Raw genomic sequence first — 12,481 nt, 5'->3', positions numbered from 1 at the left:
CAAAATAGTTGGAGGAATTAATATCTAAAGAAAGGAATGGGGGAATCCCTGGGTGGCTCAGTGGTTCAGCACCTGCCTTTGGCCCAGGGCATGATCCTGGAGTCCGGGGATCAAGTTCCGCGTCGGGCTCCCCGCATAGAGTCTGCTTCTCCCTCTGCCTGTGTCTCTGCCTCTCTCTCTCTCTCTCTCTCTCTCTCTCTCTCTCTCTCATAAATAAATAAATCTTGTAAAAAAAGAAAAGAAAGGCATGGGAGTGATTATTCTTTCATTCCAACCTTGTGATCACTGATACAATGTATTGACCTGAAGCTTTAAGTGAGGCAAATGAAATGTTAATCTTATTCTCAATTAAGAGACTCAGAAATGTAGTAGTGTTCATTAGGCGAATTTTGGCTGTTTGTTGTTAGGTAACAGTAGCTTCAGTTTATTATATTGGCAGCGAATGCAGGACAGTATCTCCACATGATTTTGTGGGAGGGTGTGATATAGCATTCTGTAAATAAGTTGGCAGTACTTTGGGGGTTGGAAGTGTCTTCCTCCTCTGCTTTTCCTGTCTTGCCTTAGTCTTTGAGGCTGCCCTCATGAATAACTGCCACATCCTAAGGAACATATCACCTGCTTGAGAAGGTAGTGGGCATTGAGTAATATAGGGCCAATACATTCTTAGAGTGTTCCCTGTTTTTCTTCAGCTCTCCCATATGCTGTCATTCTTCCTTCCTTGCCTCTAGGAAGTTGCTTGTCGGAAAGAAGAGGAGGAGCGGAAAGCTCGGGAAAAGCAGGAAGAGGAAGAAGCTAAATGTCTAGAGAAGTTCCAGGATGCTGATCCACTGGAACAAGATGAGCTCCACACTTTCACAGATACCATGTTACCAGGCTGCTTTCACCTTCTTGATGAGCTGCCAGACACAGTGTACCGGGTGTGTGATTTAATCATGACCGCAATCAAACGTAATGGAGCTGACTATCGAGACATGATTCTAAAACAAGTAGTCAATCAGGTAAGTTCTTCAGGAGCCAGAAGAGGAGAGTGTATAAAGTGGATTTCTGCCATCATTAAACTCTGATTTTTAAAAAAAATAAAATATCCTTTGTTGGTTTGGTTTCTTTTTTTTTTTTTTTTTTTTTCCCCCGATATGGATATATTCTCTTTGAATTCTTTTTTTTTTTTTTTTAATTTTTTTTATTATTTATTTATGATAGTCATACAGAGAGGGAGACTGGCAGAGACATAGGCAGAGGGAGAAGCAGGCTCCATGCACCGGGAGCCTGATGTGGGTTTCGATCCCGGGTCTCCAGGATCGTGCCCTGGGCCAAAGGCAGGCGCCAAACCGCTGCGCCACCCAGGGATCCCCTCTTTGAATTCTTTAGATGTGATAATCTTACTTTCTTAAATCTTCCCTGCAAAAAGTGTGAATAAACTACCTCACAAAAAATGTTTTTGAAAGCAAAAAACAAAGCTCTCTTTTACTAGGCATCTCCTACTGTGAATTCATCCCAAATGTCCCAAATGTGTCTCACTCTTGAACCAAGTTAGGTCCCATGGACTAACAGTGAATAAATGTTTTATTTTCCCTCTCCTGTGTAATAGCCACTTCGACAAAAAAAGCCCTCCTCATAATGAATAGCTGTGACCTAGTATTTGTCTTTTTTTAAACAGTGTTTTTCCTTATTAAAAAATTAATGTATACTAATTGTAGGAATAGACAAGCAATAAATTATTTTAAATCCCCACACAAAGAGAGTTAATATTTTAGTCATATTTACTACTTTTTTTTCTATTTATTTCTTAAGATTTTTGTTTAAAGAGAGCGAGCACAAGCAGAGGGAGAAAAGGAGAGAGAATTTCAAGCAGACTCCACGCTGAGCGTGTCATGACCCTGAGATCATGACCTGAGCCAAAATCTAGAGTCAGACACTTAACTGACTGAGCCACCCTGGCGCCCTTACTATTCATGTTTTTAAATCATTGGAATCTTGTCTTACGTGTTTTTTAAAGTCAAAAAGCAGAGAAAGAAGGTAAAAAGTGATGTATTATAAAAGCATAACTTCAGTGTATGGAAATACCACAAAAGTGAAAGGCAAACTGTATAAACTTTTTTTCTTTTTTTTTCACAAGATAAGACCCAGGTTTAGTTATCTTTATGTTAAAGAGCTTGAGCTTACAGAATTGATTTTAAGAAAACTAAAACTTAGAAAAGACCAATTATGTCAAGTTAATAAGAAATTTAACATGCAAACTAAAGCAAGACTAACATTTCTAACATTCTGGTTTATTTTTGTTTTTAATGATAGTTCTGGGACAGATGTAGTAAAAGATTGTTGACAGAAGTGTAAGTTGGTAGAACCTTTGTAGGCTTGACTCTGTACTAGAATTTTTTTCTCTAGAAATTTTTAAAATACTCATTTCCTTTAACTTACTAGCTGCTTATAATCTAGCCTAAGAAAACCCTCTTTTAGAGGTACTTTTATAGCATACATCTTTTGATACACTAAATCCCTATAGTATTTTACTATTTACTCACCCTCCTTCAGCCAATGTGTTGAGGGTGGAGGGAGTATTTTATAAGGTTGAGAATGTTTTGACAAATCTCATCATACTCTTATCTACAGTTACCTGACTTGGGCTTCTCTGCCTTTGTAGGTATGGGAAGCTGCTGATGTATTGATCAAAGCTGCTCTTCCCCTGACAACAAGTGACACAAAAACTGTGTCAGAGTGGATCAGTCAGATGGCCACCCTGCCCCAAGCCTCCAATTTGGCTACTAGAATCTTGCTTTTAACACTGCTTTTTGAGGTAAGAATAGGTTTTTTTGGTTTCTGTGATTCATCCTTAAAGAATTATCAAACACCTACCATTTGAGACCTTGAAGAAGGTAGAAATGTAAGGCATGATACCTGCATTTCATGAGTCCACAGTTTGTGATAAGCTGTAAGACATGTAATTAAGTACAAAATGCAATGTTTTGTGCCACATAAATAATACAGAAAATTTTTTCTGAGTTTAAGAGAAGGGCAAATGCATCACTTCTGGGTGAGAAAAGGGCTTCTCAGAACAAGTGTTAATTGAATTATGTCTTAGAGGATGGGATGTTTAAAGGTTTCTAGAATGACTAGTATAGTATAGTTGTAGAATATTTTGGGCCTCTCTGAAGAAAACTAACTGGAAACCAGGGTCAGGTGTGGAAATGATAACAGGCATCGGATAGAATCTGATTCATCCTTCATACCTGGTCATTCAGATTATTTTAAGCAAAAGAGTGGTTTGGCCAGGACATGTTCTTGTTCCAGCCAACATGGGAATTAGGCAACTGACCTTGAACAAGTGACTCTTCATTTGTAGTTCATGTTTAATGGTAAAAGCTGAATTTAATGGAGAAAATCCTTTACAACAACTGAGGAGATTAAGTCCAATATATGTTTGTCAAATTGTGTGTCTTGGCTTTCCTTTTTTGATGGAAGTGGTGATTCTTGTTACAGCACTTGTGAATAGGTACTTGTGGGAAAGATTGCAAAGTACTGCATGCTAGAGGTCCTCAATAACAGTATAATATGAAGAGAAATCACTCATGAACCCCCTTTTTAAAAATCACTAGTAACAGTCTTATATTTTAGTCCTTTTCCTATGCATTTAAACAATTAGGATCAGACCCTTTAGAAGTTTTTATATCCTATATTCTCAGTATTACGAATATTTTACAAGTCGTATACATTCTATCTTTTGGGTGTCTGCTAGTTTATTTAAGTAATTGCCTGTTGTTGGACATTTAAATTACTTCCAGTACAGCCCCTATAAAGGAACTACTTTAATTAGTGTAGGCCCTATAGGGGAACTACTAATTATTACTGTTTAATTATTCCATCCTTCTAGAAAGAAGACAGACATTCTCTGTAAATAAGAAGCTTTTCAACTTCAACATAATTAAGACTGTATACCCTAGACGACAGTTCTTAATGATATTAATGATACTAATAGTTTCCATATTAACATGCCAGGTACTGTGTTGAGAGTGTGAGCAAAAGTACACACACACTTCATGGAATCACCACAATTAACATTGGAGCTATAACTTACTATTTCCTGTGACCCCTGAGGGTCTAAAAAACTCAGATCATACAGTTGGTAGGTGGTGGAGGTGGAATTTGAATTCAGCCAGTTCTCTTAGAGTTCACCTCTGTTTTCCTATACTGTGCTAATCCTTAATACTGATTAGAAGTTGGTATTTTTTTTCTTTGATCAATTAGGAATTGAAGCTACCTTGTGCCTGGGTGGTTGAATCTAGTGGCATCCTTAATGTCCTAATCAAACTCTTGGAAGTGGTTCAGCCCTGCCTACAGGCCGCCAAGGAGCAAAAGGAGGTCCAGACCCCAAAGTGAGTGACTGTATCTTACCTGGTTTCACTTCTCTTCCCCTCAGACTTGGGCCCTAAAGCATAAGGGCCTGAATCAGGCACTTTTCTGGAGTATGTATGGGGCAAATCTTAGGTATCTTTTGTATTTTGAAAATAGTTGAGGTGCCTAATGAAATCAAGATAAGTTTTCCCATATTGTGCACATTTCTGGCTTTCTCAGTAAATCGTTTCTTCTGTTTTAGGTGGATCACCCCAGTGTTGCTCCTGATAGATTTCTATGAAAAGACAGCCATCTCCTCTAAAAGGAGAGCCCAAATGACTAAGGTACGTAATATATAGTTGATAAAAGCTACTTAGTTTCTCGAGGCAAGAATAAACCAGAAGAGAATATGGAAGAGTGGTAGAGAATCAGAAGAAAGCTCCCTGATCAAGACATAAATCTCTCCTTTTCTTAAAGATTTTATTTATTTATTCATGAGAGAGAGAGAGAGGCAGAGACACAGGCAGAGGGAGAAGCAGACTCCATGTGGGGAGCCCGATGTGGGACTCGATCCTGGGTCTCCAGGATAACACTCTGGGCTGAAGGCAGTGCTAAACCGCTGAGCCACCCAGGCTGCCCAAGACATAAACTCTTGAGGGATCTCAGTAGCTCTAGATTTCTCTTTTTATTAGTGAGTTAGAATTATTGTTTTGTGGAGCTACTTGCTAAAGGGCCCAAGAACTTACCTGGAAGTAAATGTTAAAGGAGTGAGCTATCTCCAGAGGAGAGAGTGGCTTTTATGTGAAGGACTTGAGTGTGCAGCAGTTCCTCCAAAAGCCAAGTGCTCCTTTTTTTTTTAAGATTGTATTTATCTATCTATTTACTTACTTACTTACTTATTTACTTTATTTGTTTGTTTGTTTGTTTATTTTATTTTATTTTGGAGCAGGTGATGAGAGGCAGAGGGAGATAGAATCTTAAGCAGACCAAGAGTCAGACACTTAGCCAACTGAGCCACCCAGGTGCCCTAAGCCAAGTGGCTCTTTATATGAAATTTATATATGATACATTATCTGAGTGCTTTCTCAGAAACAGAAATTTTGTTCCTGCACATCTAAGTGTTTCCAATTTGTAGAAAACAGTTGGAAACAAAATGAAAGCTGAGGATTACAGAACAAGGGTGTAGAGGGTTTTGTGCCTATGGAGAGGCTCAGGAACTTGAGGGTTAATGCATACAAAAACTTTTCTAGGCTCTCAAAATTTCATTAAATGTTTGGTGTTATTTCTTTTTCCTGGGTTAGCTTTAGCAGTGAACAGATGAAGTTACTATTTTTTCTAACAACCAACCTTGTATGAAATACAAAGAAATTTTGTGTTCTTATATTTAGTATCTACAGTCCAACAACAACAACTGGCGCTGGTTTGATGACCGGTCTGGGCGTTGGTGTAGTTACAGTGCAAGCAACAACAGCACTATTGATTCTGCCTGGAAATCTGGAGAGACAAGTGTACGTTTCACTGCAGGCCGAAGAAGATACACTGTCCAGTTCACTACAATGGTGCAGGTACATGCTCCCTCCGTGCCATAAGCTTTATTGAAAAGAGGGCAAGGTATGGAGTGTACCTTTTAATTTGCTTCTTCCTGAACCAATAAGCCTAACATTGTTCTAAGAAGCACTATTAACCGCTACTAAATTTAGGGTATAATTTCCAGAGAACTCAGTCTTCCTAAAGTCATAGTGAGACCATGAGTCAGTCTGGCAGTTTGATATTGTCACACCCAGAAATGACTTGAAGTGTTATAGATGGTATCTGCTCTACTGGAAAGTTTCCAGTTTGTTATAGGACCTTTGTGTATCCTACTTTCCTTCTGAGGACCTTCAGGCTTTCTCTCTATAAATGATAGGGATGGGATAAATTGCCAGGGTTCCTTCCTATTATAGCATTTCCAACCCTCTATAGTTTCCTTTTTTTGTAGAGTGTTTTTTGCCATCTTCAATTTTTAGGTTAATGAAGAAACCGGGAACCGGCGCCCTGTAATGTTGACTCTCCTGAGGGTACCACGGCTGAATAAAAACTCGAAAAATAGCAATGGACAGGAACTAGAGAAGACACTGGAAGAAAGTAAAGAAATGGATATCAAACGTAAAGAAAATAAAGCTAATGGTATGGACTTTTCATTTTGAATCTCTCAAGAATGTTACATAAACTTTAATATGCCTTTATGACTTTAATTTGGGCCAACTTCTTCATGAGTGATTCTTTTAATCCATCAGATTGCTTGGTGACTTAAAGATACACAGTCCTTTTTATACGCCCTTTAATCTGGTCTTAGAATTGGTGTTTTATATGTTTCTCTTAATTGGACCCAGGTGCTTGACCTGACTATGAGGGAAAGATGTGGGAAGAAACGTCAAGTTAAACTGTCTGAACTCTTATTTCCTTATTTGTAGATACTCCTTTGGCCCTAGAGAATACAAATACTGAAAAGGAGACAAGCCTGGAAGAAACAAAAATTGGGGAGATCCTGATCCAGGGCCTGACAGAGGATATGGTGACTGTTTTAATCCGAGCCTGCGTGAGCATGCTAGGAGTCCCTGTGGACCCAGACACTTTGCATGCCACCCTTCGTCTCTGCCTGAGGCTCACCCGAGACCACAAATACGCCATGATGTTTGCAGAGCTAAAGAGTACCCGCATGATCTTGAATTTGACCCAGAGCTCAGGCTTCAATGGGTTTACTCCCCTCGTCACCCTTCTCTTAAGACACATCATTGAGGATCCCTGCACCCTCCGTCATACAATGGAAAAGGTGAGTCTTTTTGGTGTCAGAAGCTAGTTTAGCTTTATATCACACACACACACAGATACATTTCTGTTTCTTCATAGGGTGTATATATGTAGCTAGATACATAGACCGTACTTTGTCGCAAACTTTCCCAGCTATGTACTCAGGTATGGTAGATTGTCGTATTGAGTGACTTTTTTTTAAATAGAACATATTTTTCTATCCTTAAATCTGCTATAGTAATGAATCATACCTATAAAGTCTTCTCTGGCAATATAAATTTCTTGAGTTAAAAACTGTTAATGAGGAACTTACCTTCTGCTAAGTTCATGTCTTAAAGCTAATTACCTTATAGGAGCATTTCTCCTATGTTTACCCATGAGCCTATTTTCCAAACATTGTATTTTGGAATGTTGTAAAAGTAGTAAAGTTTTGGAAATATTTATGACATGCTAGACACTTTTAATAAGCTCTTTACAGATAACCATTATTCAGATCAGAAAACTGTGAGACATGTATTTATTTTTAGGAAATATAAAGCAGTGGACGAAATGACAATGCAATTAGAAAAAATGAAAAATTTTTTTAAGATTTTATTTCTTCATTCACAAGAGACCTACAGGGAGAGGCAGAGACCTAGGCGCAAAGAGAAGCAGGCTACCTGCAGGGACCCCAATGTGGGACTCGATCCCAGGACCCGGGGATCATGCCATAAGCCAAAGGCAGGTGCTCAACCACTGAGCCACCTAGACGTCCCAAAATGAAAATGTTTTTAACATCAACATTAAGACATTAGAGGAGAAGTAGGGAAGACAAATGTCTTATTTCTTCCTAATTCTTTGTCAAGTCATCAAGTGAATATTATTGGAGTTCATTTTTCTCTCTTAGGATACTGTGTCCCACATTTATAAGTAGTGCTGCAGTATGCATTTTTGTGCATAGCTTTATTGCATTAAAAATTTTTTTTCTTAGGGATTCCTAGAAATTGGATCAAAATGTATAAATTTTTTTTAACTTGCTTGTCAGAAAGGTGGTACCACTTTATACTTCTACATGTGTGTGAGTATACATCTCACATTCTTCAGACAGTTCTTTACCCAGCCCATTTGATTTCATCTGACGTTAGCAAAATCAAGGAGTGCTATCAAAAGCTGCATATACACTAATCCAAGGGCAAGAGACTGCCCAACAGGGAGGAAACACTATATAAGATAGAATTCTGACTTAAAAATACTTAAAATGTGTAAGATTGTACAACTTAAAAATTGCTAGGAAAAAAGTACAGGTTCTTGTTGGATGAGAGAACTTTCTAAGCTTAATTATATTTGGGGGTGTGGGGAGCAAAGGAAACTCAGTGGCAGTTTTAACGTATCAAGTTGGCAAAATGTAAATGCTTGATAATATCCATTGCAGGTACGGGTGTGGACAACCAGGCATACTCTTACTTATGGTAGGAGTGGAAATTGGTGCAGCCACATTGGAGGGCAATTTGGTACTGTCAGTTTAAGATATCCTTTGACCTAGAAACTCTATGGCTAAGAATTTATTTGATAATTAAAGTCAAGTATGCCGAGGTACATGAAAAAGAATGTTCACTGTAGAATTGGTTGTAATAACAAGAATGAGATCTAATGTCCAGTAGAGGACTAGATAAGTAAGTTATTGCACATTCTTTATAGTGAAATTACACTTCTCTGTATTTAAAAAATGAGAGCTTATAATTGTAGCCTTACAGGCAAGATAAAGGGGCTATGCTAAACTTAAAGAGCATGACTGATTTGATAAGAAAAGCATTAAAATTCCAAAAGATGTACGTCTTTGTGAACATAATTCACAAAGGAATAAATAATGGAAAATACAGTGGAGTTTTTTTTGTTCTTTCCTGTATTTTCCATTGACTGATGAGTCCTTTTATAAGAAGGCTGAAAGCGTAATGATGTATAAGCCCTGTAGTGTCAGAGCAAACAATCTGTAAACAGTTGAATATTTCATGTGTCTATCTGAGGCTGATGATAGACTTTGAGGCATAAAGAAAACATTTAATTTTGTTAAACACTAAGTGGGTATCAGTATTGCATATTTTTAGATTTTGAACCATTTTGGTTTAAAATTGGAACAGCATTTGGGAACTCTAGGAGCTGACGCTTAATATGTGAGAGCTAGAATTTTTAGATGGATGATCAGTGGTCTAGATACATTTCTCAGTTTCTATGAAGATCACATGCCATCTGGTATAATAATTGATAGTTTGGGGATATGCTGAATGCTGTAACTTTTTTATAAGCCACATATTTTGAATCAGAAAGGAATGGGACTTAAAAGACCAAGTACGTCTTTTCTCTAAAATCTAAAGCTGTCATCCACTGTCTTGAGGCAGTTTGGATAGTATTTTGATCCTTGGTAACTCTTCCTTAAAAGCAATTGTATTTTTAGAAAGTGGTCTTTAATCAGCAGAGTTTCTTCCTCTCTTTACTAGGTGGTTCGCTCAGCAGCTACAAGTGGAGCTGGTAGCACTACCTCTGGCGTTGTATCTGGCAGCCTTGGTTCTCGGGAGATCAACTACATCCTTCGTGTCCTTGGGCCAGCTGCATGCCGCAATCCAGACATTTTCACAGAAGTAGCCAACTGCTGTATCCGCATTGCCCTTCCAGCCCCTCGAGGCTCAGGAACTGGTGAGTTTCCACTTTTCCTGGCCTTTGAGACATTGAAGTTTATAGCCTAGTATAACCCCAGAGATTTTCTGTGAAGAGATCTATAACTTAGAAAGCCTCCTTAGGCAAGTGTTGACATTGACTGGATTGGTTATGTGGGCCAATTCAGAGGTACTTCAGTAGCTTCTTACTTGCCCTGTGGTAATTCCTACCAGAGATACCAAGGCCTCATTCGGTCTAGTCCTTGCCTTCAAAGAATTTGTCATGGTGTGACTACAGAGCTTACATACAACATGAATGTTTTACACACAGAGTGGTAATTGAGGAACGAGTAGACATGTGACTCACATGATGCAGTAAGCAGTACACAGTATCATCTGTATGTTCTTGCTCAAAATGTCCAGCCTGTATTTAATTATGAGGAAACAATTAAATGCGAAGTTTGTGAGACATTCTATAAGATAGTTGACCTAGACTCTTCAAAATATTAATGTCATAAAGGGGGGAAAATGCAAGGTTCTCTTAGGTGATAAAAGGAAACTAGAAAAACTACCAACCTTGATGGGACTTTGGATCCAGATAAAGACATTTGGAGAAATGTGAATACTAACTACGCATTAGATAATTATATCTGTGTTAAGTATCTTGGGTATTACAATGGTATTGTGGTTATGTAGAAAAATAATCCTTAATCTTAAGAAGTACAGGTAAATAAACATACTTATGGGTAGACAGATGATGATTCTAGATGAAAAGTATATGGGTGTTTGTTATACAAACCTTAAAACTTTGCTGTAGGGTTGTGGGTTTTCTTTTTATTTTTTTTTTTTATTTTTTTATTTTTTTTTTTGTGGGTTTTCTTTTTAAAATAAAAGGTAGATTGAGAAGGGGACTCATTCTCTTGGGAGCCCCAGATATGTGCCTGGCCCTCTGTGCTGGGCATTTCTCATGTATGACCTCATTTAATTTTCAAATTTTAGGACTGAAAAAAATAATTCTAGGAATGAGAAAATTAAAGTTTGTTAAGGTAATTTGGCCATGATCCTATAAGAGAACTAGAGTTCAAATACAAATTTCCCCAACTACAAAGCTTGCACTTTTTTTTTTAAGATTTATTTATTTATCTGAGAGAATGTGTATGGGGGAGAGAGGGAGAGAAGCAGATTCCCCACTGAGCCTCGATCCCGATACGGGGCTCAATCTCACAACCCTGAGATCATGACCTGAGCTAAAATCAAGAATCAGACACTTAACCAACTGAGCCACCCAGGAGCCCCATGTACTTCTTTGTTTTTGTTTTTTGGGTTTTGGGGGTTTTTTGCCTGTACTCTTCTTACTATTTGGTACTACTATAATAAATCCTATTGGATTTAGGGAAAGTAAAGGCTAGATTTTCTAGTAGGCAACTTGAGCATTGTTTGTAAATGGCTTTCTGTCCTAAGCTTGTGTGTTACACAAGCCTCCTTCTGAGTCTTTATCAATAACCAGGTATAGGTACTGGTTCACTATTGACTGATTTTTCTCTGTCTCACTTTGGCTTAGCTTCAGATGATGAATTTGAGAATCTTAGAATTAAAGGTCCTAATGCTGTACAGCTGGTGAAGACAACCCCTTTGAAGCCCTCGCCTCTGCCTGTCATTCCTGATACTATCAAGGAAGTGATCTATGATATGCTGAATGCCCTGGCTGCATACCATGCTCCAGAGGAAGGTATGTAGCTACTGTACCTCAGGAGGCTGGGCACTTTCCTGGATCTTTCAACCAACTTAAGTCTTAGCATGTATCCATGTGATGGGAATCAAGATGAATAAGACCTATGATGATGCACTTTTCTGAAAAAAATAATGGTCATCCATTCTGACAGATGGCAAAGGTAGTGGTGAGCCCTAGAGCAAGGTACCTGACCTGGTAGAGGTGAGACATGTAGGAAAGTTTCTTAGAACAAGTGATTTCTGAAATAAGTCTTGAATGATAAAGATGAGAATGCTGACATATGAGAGACCATCCCATACAGGGAAGAATAAACAATGGTTTAAAAGGACATAATGGCATCTTGTGAGCAGAAAAATAAATACCAAGGAGTCTCTGTTTTCATTCTCAGAAACAAAAGCATCTTTATTTCAAAAAAAAAAAAATGGAATCAGTATTGGAGTGGTTAGGCTTTCTGACCTTTGAGAGCGCCATCCCAATCCACCTTTATTCTTAACTAAGTGTTGCTTGTAAGTACTGGGAAAATCATGAATGAATTACTTAGAACTTAAGATTTCATTCCAGTCATATCCTTCTGGATTTTTTTAGGACATATTTATTTGATAGGTCCCATAACATTACCAAAAATTGATGAATATAGTCTAATAAGTCAAAAAAAATCTGAGTCTTTGGTACTTTTCATCCATTCGGCACTCTGATCCATAACCATATAACCCTCACTTCACCTTATATATCCTCCCCCACCCCAAAAAATAATTTAGCTGTATAGTTAGAGCAACTATTTATTGACCTCTGTTGCATTAGGCATAATACTGGGTATGTTCATTTAAGCTTAGTATTGATAGCTTAGGAAAGTTGAAGTGACCAAGTAAATTGCCTGCAGTCACAAAACCTAGGCAGTGAAAGAATAAGCCTCTCAACCAAGCTGTCTTGGTTATACTACATTTCTCCTCTTAAGTGAAAGCCTAGCAATATCACTATATAACTAGTCATAGTAAGTTCG

General features: G+C 38.0%; 1 protein-coding gene across 25 annotated transcripts in view; it reads left to right on the top strand.

Moving 5' to 3' along the window:
* Nucleotides 1–12,481, top strand: part of HUWE1 (HECT, UBA and WWE domain containing E3 ubiquitin protein ligase 1) — a 168,606-nt gene that overhangs the window by 117,471 nt on the left and 38,654 nt on the right. For all 25 annotated transcript variants that reach the window (XM_072743430.1, XM_072743424.1, XM_025988650.2 and 22 more), the window contains 9 exons: nt 729–998; nt 2,642–2,794; nt 4,243–4,370; nt 4,592–4,673; nt 5,718–5,894; nt 6,336–6,495; nt 6,783–7,141; nt 9,594–9,789; nt 11,311–11,478. In XM_072743430.1, the coding sequence (XP_072599531.1) occupies nt 729–998; nt 2,642–2,794; nt 4,243–4,370; nt 4,592–4,673; nt 5,718–5,894; nt 6,336–6,495; nt 6,783–7,141; nt 9,594–9,789; nt 11,311–11,478 (1,693 nt within the window). The remainder of the gene's footprint in view (nt 1–728; nt 999–2,641; nt 2,795–4,242; nt 4,371–4,591; nt 4,674–5,717; nt 5,895–6,335; nt 6,496–6,782; nt 7,142–9,593; nt 9,790–11,310; nt 11,479–12,481) is intronic.

The sequence above is a fragment of the Vulpes vulpes genome, chromosome X (assembly GCF_048418805.1).
Source record: "Vulpes vulpes isolate BD-2025 chromosome X, VulVul3, whole genome shotgun sequence".
Taxonomy (NCBI): Eukaryota; Metazoa; Chordata; class Mammalia; order Carnivora; family Canidae; genus Vulpes; species Vulpes vulpes.
Note: the sequence above shows the minus strand (reverse complement) of the source record. Positions and strands in the feature narration are given on the sequence as shown.